The sequence below is a fragment of the Cyprinus carpio genome, chromosome A17 (genome assembly GCF_018340385.1).
Source record: "Cyprinus carpio isolate SPL01 chromosome A17, ASM1834038v1, whole genome shotgun sequence".
Taxonomy (NCBI): domain Eukaryota; kingdom Metazoa; phylum Chordata; class Actinopteri; order Cypriniformes; family Cyprinidae; genus Cyprinus; species Cyprinus carpio.
Window position 1 is genome coordinate 19,087,892 of NC_056588.1, and position 13,725 is coordinate 19,101,616.

The window sequence follows — 13,725 nt, forward strand, 5'->3', positions numbered from 1 at the left end:
CTTTCTTTCCAAATAAAAGATGCAAAAATGTTTGCCGCACAGTGTCTGTGGCGACAGTAAACATTCCAGAGTGAGACAGGAGTTTGTTCTGGCTATTATCTGGCACAGCTGTGACAACCCCTGTTGGCTGCAGGTTTGTGGCCAACCAAAGTATGTTTACCTGGAAATGAATCTCAAAAGTAGTGTGACAGGGAATGTACACAACGCCGGATGGATGCAGAGGGGGGAAAAACGCAGTCCTGCCATTGAAATGCCATTCAAAGCCAAAGGGGGTGGTACGGAAGATATTGCACAGGGGCCTGGGCGCAAACAGTGGCGTAAATGGGCCAAAGGACTTCCTCAAATACGCACTTTTTGATATTGAGAAGCATTCGCCGAGGACTGCCCCGTAGTGCACTTCTGTTTGGTCTGTATCCAAGGCCCACTGCAATACGCTTCTCTTGTCATGCAAAAAAGAGCACGGCACAATCATGCATACCTCAAACAAGGTGCCAATCCACATCCAGCAAGCCCAGCGTACTGGAGGATCATCTCTTCATTTCAGCTAAATGGCCAAACTGGGAAGAAGTTAAACAGGGTGACAGAGGGAACAAAACAAAGCTTTTCGACGGCTTGAGATGGTAAATCTCTTAATTGATCAGATTAATGCATTATAATGCTTTGGCATGTCTGACAAACTATTACCCCTCTGAGGACAAAAAGGTTTGGATTAAATCCATTATTTTAATCCTTCCATTTTAATGTATGCCACAGCAAAAATGTAATATCAAATAACCCTCCACTGCTATTCATCAGTGAGGGAACTGCAAAGTCAACACACATTTTAATTACAAGCCAAAAGCAATTAAACGTGAGGACAAGCGTCAGTATGCTAATTAAATGGCAGGCTCCCGTGGGAAGAGAAGCTCTTAAATATCACTGCTATCAGTCCAGATTGAGCACTACGAGCTGCCATCGTTCACACTCACCTGACAGATTTTCACCTCCCAGCTGCAGTAAAGTAAACACGGGCTTGACAGAAATCAGTTCATTAGGGAAAGTTATTAAAGCACGTGTAACATGAAGTTAGTAAAAGATTAGAGTTTCCTGTGTTTCCTTGCCATCCTTCTCTCCTTCCATTAGTAAGGTTAGAAATAGAGTGCTACTTTTTGGATTTTTGAAGGTATAGAAAGGCCAGAAATCCATGTATCTTAATCCGTAGATTCTGCCAATCCTTATCGGCGTTTCCACCGGTTGAACTGACTGATGCAGGCATTCAGCCCCTTAAGAAAACAGTCACGTTTCAGTTTTACATCAGTCAGAAGCCATTTGACTGTTCACATTTTCCATTATTCCAGTGTCTGCCGGAGTGCAGTCTTATCTGTATTCCAGGCTGATAGTGAGCTTGGGATTAAAGTAGCTGGAATGAAGGCTGACCCAAGAGCTTTGCTCTGTGTTTTCAGCTTCACGTATTCATGCATTGACTTCTTTCATGAATTCTATATGCCTATTAAATATTTCTTACAGAATTTCTTTAAGCTTTAAATAGCTTTTAAACCTATAAAGTCTAACTCTGTAGTGTATTTGATACATCTAAATGATCAACATGATCAAATCTTTGCTGAAAAACACAATCTACTATATGCCTTTTAGTATACTGTAACTCTACAAACATCCACCTTCAGGTCATGGTTCATGTGTCTTTTCATCTTTACTGATTTTTATTAATTCAATGTAAAAATGACATTTATATTGTAAGTAATATTTCAAGATGAAGTTTACTGGACTGAAGCATCTTAGCTTTAACTTGATTGTCCAGACATCATTTTTCAGAAAAACCATGTTAATATGTGAGTATCAAAAATGACACATCATGCTTCTGAGGAATGTTTATATCATCTTACTAAGGTTATTACTGGGAGATATAGCGTGACAACTGGTATTTATATAATGTTTTGTTAGTATCTGCTATACTGTTATAAAGGTTAAATTACACGCTATCAGAATTACCTCTTACTTTTTGGCCATATAAATATCAGTATCTGCACCAAATTGCATATTTTTGCTTAGTTTTGGCCTTTTAATAAAATGTAGGTGTTTTTTCCTGTCCTTGAATATGAGCTCCATATTCCCACTACATGGTCAATAAAAGCCTGATGTATCAAATGTGATACAAAACATAAAACAAAGATGCAAACTTTTTTTTTTTTTTTAAGATTTTGTCTAAAGATTGAACAACCTGTTCCATTAAAAAAAATGATATTCCTGGCTATTATTCCATAAACCCTTAAAGAGGTTAATCTTATGTATGAATGCTTAGATGTTGTGCTATAATGATGCTAATAAACACCGCTATGTGTTGATATCTGCTGGGTCACCTGTCCCAGTGTGAGTTTCCATCAGACTCATGAGTGAATGTTATTAGAATTCTGCTCTGCAATTCCTTCCTGCTTCACCTGAAGATCCATCCATATGCAGATGGCTAATTTGTAATGTTTACTGAAAAACAGCATGGGGGAACCAGGGAAGCTGAATCTTTTTTTCATCCCAGCCATTCATTCAAAAGTCCCCCAGACACCTCCGCCCCAACATCAGTGCCCAAACTGTGTTTGCTTACCCATGAACAGTGGCAGAACCCAGGGAGGGGAGCCCATAAATTCAAGTTCTGTTTTACAGGCCTGGATGGCTAACAAGCTAGCCCGCTAACAAGGAAACTCCAATAGAGAGCCCCTCAACAGATTAGCACCTCATCAGCCTCCCGTGGCTGAGGACAAATATAGCCTTCCCTCCCATAAAATACAATGGGACCACCGGCGATAAACAACACCCCAGCGGGCGTCCGATTCCCCCTCACTAAACTTCCTGACCTTCCCCTTCTCTCTGCCTCACAGCTGCCTGAGCCACCAAGTCCTGCTCCAGCCCTGCGGCCCAATTGGAGAGTTGTGTGTATTTCAGGTGAGCAAATATTGCCACTTGCTTGAGAGTTCAATGGTTGCCCCTTTCAGAGGTTGCGTATTGGAGTCACTGACTTGCAGGAAGTAGGTGTGAAACTATGGGAATTCCTCTCAGCACAGCTGGAGTCATCAAATCAGCCCAGTCTTGGATTGGCCCTTAGATTTCAGCCTCTTTGTGGATTCTGTCGGTCTCATTTAACTCTGGTGTATGGACCTCTAAAAAGAGAAAGGGAAAGTGTCATTTAAAAAAAAAAAAAAAAAACATACAGTGTTTAGAATGGCTGATTCTGTAGCTCACAGTGACAGTGAGTTTTGAGAATTGACCTGATCGAGCATGTGCAAGTGTTTACAAAGGTGCTAACTGGTTATTAAGCTTCTACCTTAATGGAAAGACAGTCGAAGTGTCCTGAACTGAACTGGCGCTAAACTGAAATGTTCTCAACAGAAGTGGGAAAGGAAATCATGTGCAGCTTGATCGTGGGAATTTTTAGTGATTAGATGAACAGCTCTTTCTTCATATCAAATCACAAATTCAGCACCTTGCAGATTTAATATACACAGAAAATAAATGTTATCATTATGCACAGTATACATAACAGTTTCAGAAGGTATGAACTCAACGCTTCAATGCTCTTTAGTTAACAGTTGCCAAGTTCATTATAAGGTTTTTTTTTTTTTTTTTTTTTTTTTTTTTTTTTTTTCCATAATATAAAACTTTTGTTTTTACCTTATTGGGTTGTTTTGTTTTTTATTTTTTTAAAAATTTTCACTCTTCACACTGTTTCTCGGTGGTGAAACTAACTCCCAACTTTCACCTGAATCCATAGCTATTTATAATTCTAACCATAACACTCCTAGGATCACTTGATCTATCTACAATTTTAGCATTAAAAACGCAATAAATAAAATAACAACTAAATGAAGAAATATGTTGAGCTTACACTTTACACTATGCTGTACTACACTGGTGCTTGCAAAAATTTGATATGGTAACATTGTGTTACTGCCTTGGTTCATTGCTTCTGGTTGTAAAATGTTAAAATATTCATTGAAAGATGTATAATATTGATTGAGATAGAGAGAGAGAGAGAGAGAGAGAGAGAGAGAGAGAGAGAGAGAGAGAGAGAGAGAGAGAGAGAATACATTCATAATTGTGTATTTTATAAACTATAGGCACTTCTGGCCTGTATAAAATAAAATTATTAAGCATTTTTTTATACTCTCATTTCTTAATTAAATTTGTCCACCAACAATGTCCAACAGTGCATGTGCACCACATAAGTTTTCTAAAATTATGTTATACTTGAGGGATGGCCATGATGTAAAAATGTACCTAAATCATTTTACCCCAGAAATACTGAAATGTTTATTCATTCTCAGAGAAAATGTTACTTTTGAAAAACAGTACCTTTAGGGGAACTATAAATTGTCAATGGGACACTACCCTTAAAAGGACATATCTCTAGCTTAGGTTCATAGTAGTACCACACGGTTTTACCATGGTAAGGTACTTAACTAAGGTACTAATATGCACCTTTTAGGGTTAGATAAGGAGCAAAGTTATCATTTTAAGGATAGTGTGCCACTGACAACCTATTGTACCCGTAAAGTTAAATTTTTGGCACTTTTTCCTGCAGTGTTTCACCATTTTTTTAGATCATTATAATTACTAAAATGTAAAGTAAATTAATGCATGATAAAATATTTACCATACAAGAATGTGATGTGTGTGTGTGTGTGTGTGTGTGTGTGTGTGTGTTGTGGTTGTGTGTGTGTGTGTGTGTGTGTGTGGTTGTGGTGTGTGTGTGTTTGTGTGTTGTGTTTGTGTGTGTGCCTGTGTGTGTGTGTGTGTGTGTGTGTGTGTGTGTGTGTGTGTGTGTGTGTGTGTGGATGTGTGTGTGTGTGTGTGTGTGTGTGTGTGTGTGTGTGTGTGTGTGTGTGTGTACAGTATATACACATACATATATAATGGCTAAATATAATGGTTCTCTTTAGAACAGTTTGCTGAAAATAGTTTTTTGATATCATCGCTGCAAAAACACTTATTTGGAACCTTTTAAAAATACATGACATTTTCAGAGTACATTTTATATCCAGATGTTATAGGATTTCAGGAGTATTAAGATCATACCAAACTGTATTGAGAACATGCCAACCTGTCAAACAAAAGCACCAACATGTCACATGAGAAGAGCTAACACAGAACAGCAGTGCTGTATGGGACAATGCATTCCAACACGACGTAACGTCAAAGGCACACAGCTGGAGAGGGCTATACCTCTGTGCTCAATCAAAGCTCCAGATAGGCTACTCTAGTGGGGTGTCCATGAAAAAGACTCCTCTACTGCAGTCAGCTCTCTCTCACACCTCAAATGAATCTGCTCCCTGATCCTGTTTACTCTTTGTGTGTTTGCTTGTTTGTTGGTTTGTTTGTTTGCTATAATGCCTGTCGATGCCTTGCATTGTGAAGACCGACAGCAGCTAGACGACGCTCCACATGGACCACCCTTGAAGCTGGTTGAAGAATGCTGATGCTAGTCTGAATTATACTTAGAGGGTGGTTTAATATGCATTTGTGTTTGATCGGCAGAAGAGTTCTGAAATGGAAAGAAGGCGATGTTTATCAGCTGATAATATTTCTAGTATACACAGCACAGTGAAGGCTTACAGACCCAAAGCTCCCGTACTTCACTGAGGAACATATTGTATTGATTGCTTGAATACAGATTATGTTTTATGAAGACAGATTTGGTCCATATGCAATTTTGATATGTCATAATGGTGAAGTTTTTAACAAAATGCATACAATAAATGTGTTTAGTTAATGTGTTTAGTTCAAAGTCCGATATTTCGAGACTGACTGATGTACCTTATTTCCTTCTGAGAGGACATTTCATTTCATTAATTAGTATAGTTTAATTATTGAGTTATGAATTAATTATTTAGTTGATCAGTTATGTTGTAATGATTGTTTTTTTATTTTTATATGACAAAAATATCACTGTAAGAAGTAAAAATGTAGTGGAGCCCAAAGAGATACTTTTAACATGGGGTGAGTTGTAACTCCTTCAGGTTAGCCAATGAGAAACTAGTTACAGGTTTGAAAGAAGATAGTAGATAGTAGAAGAGAGTAGAAAAGTGATAAAGTGATTAAAACAAAACAAGATTTTTTGTTGTTGTTGTTGTTGTTTCGTTAAGGTAATGACCCATTTGTGTTTAATGCTGTTATGTTTGACATTTAAGAGAGGTTTTGTTTTGACGTTTTTGTGCTTATCATGCTGAAAGAGCAGGCTTGTGGTTAGGTTGTGTTTGGTTGTGGCTACGTGAAAGTTCATGACTCTATGAGCAATGATTGTGCTAATGCCAGCAATGAGTAATATCTTACTTGTTTGTTACTTTTACATGCTAAATAACTCACATTTAGCATGCATTACATAAGTTGATAATTTATTAGTAGTTAAATAGTCCTCAGGTAGATTTAATTGGTTCTCAACTTAGAATTGGCTAGATTTATATATATATCTATATATATATATATATATATTATATTATATATATATATATATATATATATATATAATAATCAACTTGAAATTATTTTAATTATGTTTTTAGTGCATTATCAATAATCTGATTTGTGATCATGTTAATGACAGAGCTTTGTAGAATCCAAATCATCAGATTATGTTTTAAGTGATATATATATTATATATATATATATATATATATATATATATATATATATATATATATTTATATATATATATATATATAATATATATATATATATATATATATATATATATTATATATATATATACCATAATATAGGAAAAAATGGAAAAGTATATAGACCTACATTTACACACACTCTCTCACACACACAGTCTGTAAAGTTTTTAGAAAAGAAAAGGATTCCTATAGTATTTACAGTAAATGGAATTGTTTCAAATGAAATGAGTGTGTTGCCGTAAGATTGCTGATACGTGATGGAATAATAATTTCAAACAAGTAAATGTGATTACCACAATACAGCCATGCGCATGTTCTGTGTTGCTGTTATAGTCCACTCCAGTAGTGAGGTAGCTTGTAGAACTCTTTGCACTCCCACAGTTTAGGAATAAGTTTTACTTTTGTAATCTACTTCAGTTTATTACAAACAAACATGGGAAATATTATATATTATATATTATAAAAGTTTAAGAAAAACACTTAGAAATAAGTTAGAAATGTTGAAACCTAATGTGTTTTGCCAAATCTGATGGGTTGATTGTTTTGAAATTATTTGGCTTGCATTCTGACACTCCAGGAATTCCTCATTTAAGGTGTCTTTGTGTAATGTGAATCATGTGAAATAACATATATTCAGATATTTATTAAATGTTACATTTTATTTTAAGGGTTTTTAAAGTGTTAAAACACAAATAAGTACAGAATAATATTAATAAGCTTCATGCACAACTTTACGATTGAATTAGGGTTGGTTGCTTGTAATTATGCACAATTTACTGTTATTATTATAGTATGTACATCTGTAATTCCACCACCTTAAAGTTTTACCATTTTAAATGATAAAGATTTGCATCACTACCCCAGTTTACGTTTGTGGGTCATATAGGCTACATAACCCATATTTTTTACTTTGGCATGCAATGCACTTAAACCCTAAAACAACTTGAACAATACATTTATTGTTTTTATTTTCAATCTGACGTGTAACTAAACGTTAAATAAACGTTAAAAACAGTGTTCATGATTCGAACCTGTGACCCTATGAGCACAACATGCGTCTGAAGAAATTAACTTTTTAATAGCATAGGCTACCACAAAAACGCATTGGGTTTTTCGTTAATACTATGAGCAGAATGCCCTCTAGTGGCATAAAATGAAATCAAGTCTGTACGACCCTTCCAAGAAGAATAGATAATGGTTGCAGAAAAAAAAAAGTTCATTTGTATTCCACTGAGATTCTTTTCCACTGAGATTATTTTTCTTAAATCAGTCTATTTTTGTAAATAGACTGACACACCCACACTCAAACACATAGCCAAAAACCTTAATATTCTAGAACGGATTTATGACGTTCAATGACAAAGGATCGTAAATAATATTGCGGTGTAAATAATTATATAAATTATTATATAATGTATATAAATTACAGCAGATCTCTACAGTCTCATTAGAATCATTGTACATTCATGTTATGCCGTTAATCGAGATTAATACTCTATAATTTATCCAACACATATAGGCTATGCAAACATGTTATCATGTTTTCTTATAATTGACCGAATGTGCATTTAATCCCTCAGTGGTATCTATAACAAATGTGTCTATAAAGATAAGAAATGCATATGAGAATGAATAAGACCTCAGGCCTCCACTTACACGCTGCTTCACCTTCTGGAGCAGCATCTGGACTTCATTACCCATATATTTACACAATATGTGCATTTAAGCCCGTTTTGATCTCTTTGAATTACCCACAATCTTTCCAGCATTTAATGGACTGCCAAACCTTACATCTCGAATGAGGCCGAATCTACAGCAATATAAATCTTGCCTCACGACCGCAAGCGGAAAGCGCTGATTCTCAGTGCTGCTGCATGGTTTGTGTGGCGGTCGATGCACATTTACTGCAGGACAGGTCAGGCCAGCGCCAACTCCTGTGGTATATTACAGGCTTTATGGAAAGTGAGACCACATGTGTTTCTGTATGTATGTATGTATATATATATCTATCTATCTATCTATCTATCTATCTATCTATCTATCTATCTTATATTATATATATATATATATATATATATATATATATATATTCACTATTGATTTAGGGGGTTGCAAAAATGTCTGAAATTTTGCGATTCAGTTGGAGTCATTCGGACATTTCACCCACACACTGAAGCGGTTTCTCACACCATAACGGGATATTCTTTTAAGACAGAAAGCAAAAGCGCTGGATGAGGTGCAATTTATCTACAATCCATTGCATGGGAGAAACCAAAAACGCTATTTTATCTCACAATTCTGAGGACAAAAAAGTCAAGACTTTTTTTATTTATTTGTTATTTATTTATTAATGCCGTGGCATAAACAAGCATCCTTTATGCTCTGTAGGCCACAATTTATAGCATATACAAAATAGTGTCTTAGTATTTTTGACTTGTTTTCCCATACAAATATCTATGATACATTTACTTGAGAAGCAAAATGACGCGAGACATCGAGTGTACATTTTTTTTTTTTTTAAGATGACCAAACAGTTTTGGTGATCACTCAATTCCATGATATGGACAAAAACTTATATTTATCAAAATATATTGTTTTATGTTCCACGGAAGGAAAAATGCCAAATCAACACATCATATTTTACTGTTAGCTTTAAGTTTTTACAAATAAATAAAGTCATGCTCTTCCAAGTTTTATTTTAATTCATAGGCTATTATTGGAAGAAAGATTGTCTTATTTCTGATCTCAGGCCTGTAGGTCAAGTTACCTTTTTATATATCGCGTTTTTAACAATACAGATTGTCAAAGCAACTTTACAGTATTGAATAGGAAAATAGTGTGTCGATAATGCAAAATGACAATAGTAAACACTCTATTTTCAGTTAAAGGCAGTTCATCATTGAATTCAGTGATGTCATCATCCAGCTCAGTTCAGTTTAAATAGTTATCTGTGCAATCAAGACCTGTAGGTGCCTTATCTAAACCAGTTCATGATAAAAACCAAATGTATCCTCAGTTTGCAAGGTCTGGTCATGAAATAAAATGACAGAGTAAATTTATCTTCCCAGTTTTCCTGTCTCCTGAAGATGAACACTTATCAGTCAGCCATGTGGCACGGCCACACTTCTTTAAGTCATTTGCGGAGAAGGGAGATAAAGAAGCTCATTCTGCGGTCCCTTCATCTCAGGTGGAGTGGATGAGACTCACTCTTAACACACGGACTTACAGCAGACCTGCTGTCTCGAGTACATGCAGTAATGTTGTGAAACATTATTTTACTTTTTTCTATTCGAATCATTTTAAAAATGTAATTTATTCCTGTGATGCAAATCTGAATTTTCAGCATCATTGCTGAAATGAACAGCTTTTCCCCCTGCGAAATACAAATACAAATTAACAGCATGTACTTACTATAGGGTTAGGGTTAGGTTTGCTGCATGTAATTATGCATAGTTTACTGTTAACACTATAGTAAGTACATGTAATATATGTAACAAGGACACTGTAAAATAAAGTGTTAAACCTTTTCTCAAAACTAATTTATTTCTATAAATAAAAAAAATACTGACTTTCTTACAGTAAGTTTTTACACCAAACCTTATTCCCCATATAGATTAATCAAAATACTACTGAGGATTTGACTTATGACACAAAATACAGAAGAAAAAAACATGAAGAAATACAGCTCATTTAAATATGAAAGTAAACTTAGCCAGTCCTCTTCCGTTTCATAAATTTGTGTTGTGAGGAAGGCAGCAGTGCCTGATGTCCAGCTGCTGTTGATTGGAGCTGATTTGTGGTGCCACTGTTATACTGTGACTAACTGCTCTGAACACACGGACACATACAAACACACCAGCAGCAGAGACCCACAAAAACAAGCTCTTTGAGAAACAGCATACAAACCATGATGCTTATCCCAGTAAAGCCTGACATATGAAATAATAGTCAGAATTATTTTTTTTTTTAAAACAGTATGATACAATATATATATATATATATATATATATATATATATGAACGTTTTTGCATGTGTTTTTACTAAGTGTCATATATGATCCATTAGGCTTTTATGACTCAACCAGTATAGTATGATATAGTGGTAATATAGCGGTAAGAAATTCTGATATCCTGAAATATTACTAACAATATTAAAGTTGTTTTTACATTTACTTTAACTCATGGTTCACTTGTCTTTTTACTGTTAAACCTTTACTGATTTTTATCATTATACTAGAAGCCCTTTTACTTGCTAAAAAAGTATAAACTACCAATCTGCAGATGACAGAAGCCTTGTAGTACATTGTGTCCCATGGAGATACTATACTCTTTCTCATACAGTTTTTCACCTACTTGGCAAGTATGAATATTCGATGCAACCATTACTTACATGATTGCCGCTGCGAGTGCTTGGCCAATCCACACAACTGAAGCTGATATTGTGTCACGAGAAACTAAAAGCCAAATACAAGTATGCTGACTGGCTGAAAAACAAACAAACAAACAAACAAACAACAAAAAAAAAAAACACCACAGTTGTGTTCACATACTTGTTAAGTATGTTTCTGACCTTATGCTTTGTTCACACATTTACTGGTTATGTTACAAATTCTGATCCCGGCAAATTGCCAGAACTGATTTACCCAAATTTCTCCTGTTTACACAAGATCTGTAAACAGAAATGTACCAGTATTTTTGTGGAAAGGGCCGTATGTGTGAAACCTCTTTATGATATTCTAGTGCAGACATGCCCAGGTCCTTCATACTGTATATAGGTCTATGGGATCATTTCGTGACTTGCAAAAAAGGTCAAATTTCACCTTGGAAAGTCCAACACCTTGAAAAATCACCCCAAATACATGGAATGTATCATTTTTATTGAATCAGTATATACAGAACACTGACACTTGCCAATCCAGCGGCAACATAGTGATGAAGATGCAATGATTTAGAGAAATCCTCAGTCCTGTTCTCCCATATTTCAATGTGTACATAACAGTTTTCATTTCATGGACAATGAAAAGAAACTACTTGAAAATGGCTTCTTTTACCCTGTTATATGTTTATTTTCACTATAGTGTCTGTGTGTTCAACTAAAGATGTCCAATGTGTGTGTGTGTAGAGGGATGTGGTACAATTTACTACCTACATTCAGATCCAATTTATCCAGCTTGATTTTAATATTGTAGGTGGTATTTACAACAACAAAAAGTCCATTACCATGGACTCTGATATATATATATATATCAGATTTTCCAGTTCTGGGATTCATAAAAAGGTTCATTCTTCTGGACAATACATAGCATAAAAAAAACACTACATCTTTTCTAATAAAAGTTGTTAGCAGTTATTTTCAATACATTACTTTTCTTTGTATGAAAAAGAGCTTTGCTAATAAGTCATAAAGCTTTCTCACAGTAGGCTTTTGACCAACACATCTCTCTGTACTGCTTAGCTGGTATTAGATTTTAAAATCGCAGTATGAGGAATAAATAAACAGAATGGCTCTGAGGATAACAGTTCTAAAACGAAGAAAGAACAAGAGTCACGATAGACGCAAATGTCTTTGGTCCGCTGAAGATAATATCTCCCATTCTGTCTGGCAGATTCAATTCAGTTCAAACATGCTTAAGTGTAGTTCTTGTTTCATCCGATGATGATGATTCTTATAGAATGATGTGCTGTTATCTCACATGATCCACTTAATTGTACCAGCTGCAGTGGTTGTATTGTTTAGTGCAAAAAAATAAAAAAAAAACCAACCCTTTTGTTATTAGATTATCATAGAAGATTAGGAATTAAAAAAAAAACATGTTTCAGTTTGATGCTTTCAAAATGAAAGGCTGTGAACACTAATATAAACGACTGCATCGCTCTCCCCAGTATGTTTTGTTTTACTTCATTCACATCTGTTACTGACCTTTATATTATTGTAACGTGAGTTTCTATTGTAACGCGAGTAAGAAACAAACTTAACAGCACCTTTTGGAAAAGAACAGTCATTAAGACTTCTGAATGCACTCCCAGCGAATATTTCCACGCTCTGAAACAGCCTTCATCTTCATTAGCAGTGTGGAACTGCAGTTTCCATGACTCTTGTTGACATCCAGAGAGTAGTCTGCTCCCCTCAAAGATTGCTTCAGATTGCTGATGTGTTTCAATCTCCATAGCAACAGACCATTAACAGGCTGCTGCCTTCAACAGACCTCGTTTTCAGCTCGGCTCACATGGCCACTAGGGGTCCTCGTCCATATCATCGAGGTTTGGAGCCATGATAAAGTGCTTAGGATACACCAGGCTGTGCTCGTAAGCGTACTTTTCCCAGCGTGCATCATCGCTCTCATGAGTAATGTAGCGTTCACCTCGGCGCGTCTCAAACTCTCGCAGATCGAGCCACGTCTGGTAGTCCTGGGACAGCGCAGACATGAACAAGTTAAGGTTTAAAGCTCTAAAACATTCTGAGAAGCCATTTTACAGGTTTCTAGGCTCCTTACCTGTAGCCACGGATGACTGAGGGTCTTATCCACACTGTAACGTTTCCTCATCTTGACTTGGAGAAGGTTGTTGATCAGATCTGTAGCTATAGAGTTAATTTGGAGATTGTGGACATAGTAAGACTGGTTAATACATGATCTGGGCCACATTTCCAAAAAGAGCAATTTGTTCCATTACAAAAAAAGTTAATTCAAGTGAACTGTTGGGAGTACTTGTTTTAACCAAAAAATAAGAGAGTAGACTTCTAGTGTACTTTATGTGTATATCTCTGACAGTACATACATAATTTGCTTTCTCATAATTCCTTTAAAAAAATTATTAGAAAATAAGAAAATAACACTTGGCATATGCTGACAGATATAGCGAAATATATGGCCTATATATATATATACACAGTATATATATATATTATACTATATATATATTCATATATATATATGTATATTTTTGAACCTGTAGACTAAAAATAAAAGGTTGCAAATGTGTTAATATCATATATCTGAGTAGCTCAATAAATGTCCTTCGTAAAGATGATATGTAAAATGCTAAAGAATTATGATCCAAA

At 35.4% G+C, this 13,725-nt stretch overlaps 1 protein-coding gene across 3 annotated transcripts in view; it reads right to left on the minus strand.

Annotated features, from left to right (window-relative positions):
• Window positions 1-11,525: 11,525 nt before the first annotated feature.
• LOC109080080 (serine/threonine-protein kinase D3-like) overlaps window positions 11,526-13,725 on the minus strand; it is an 85,534-nt gene continuing 83,334 nt past the window's right edge. For all 3 annotated transcript variants that reach the window (XM_042774334.1, XM_042774332.1, XM_042774333.1), the window contains exons 18-19: window positions 13,160-13,245; window positions 11,526-13,073 (exon numbers count right to left, since the gene is read on the minus strand). In XM_042774334.1, the coding sequence (XP_042630268.1) occupies window positions 12,900-13,073; window positions 13,160-13,245 (260 nt within the window). In that variant the 3' untranslated portion in view covers window positions 11,526-12,899. The remainder of the gene's footprint in view (window positions 13,074-13,159; window positions 13,246-13,725) is intronic.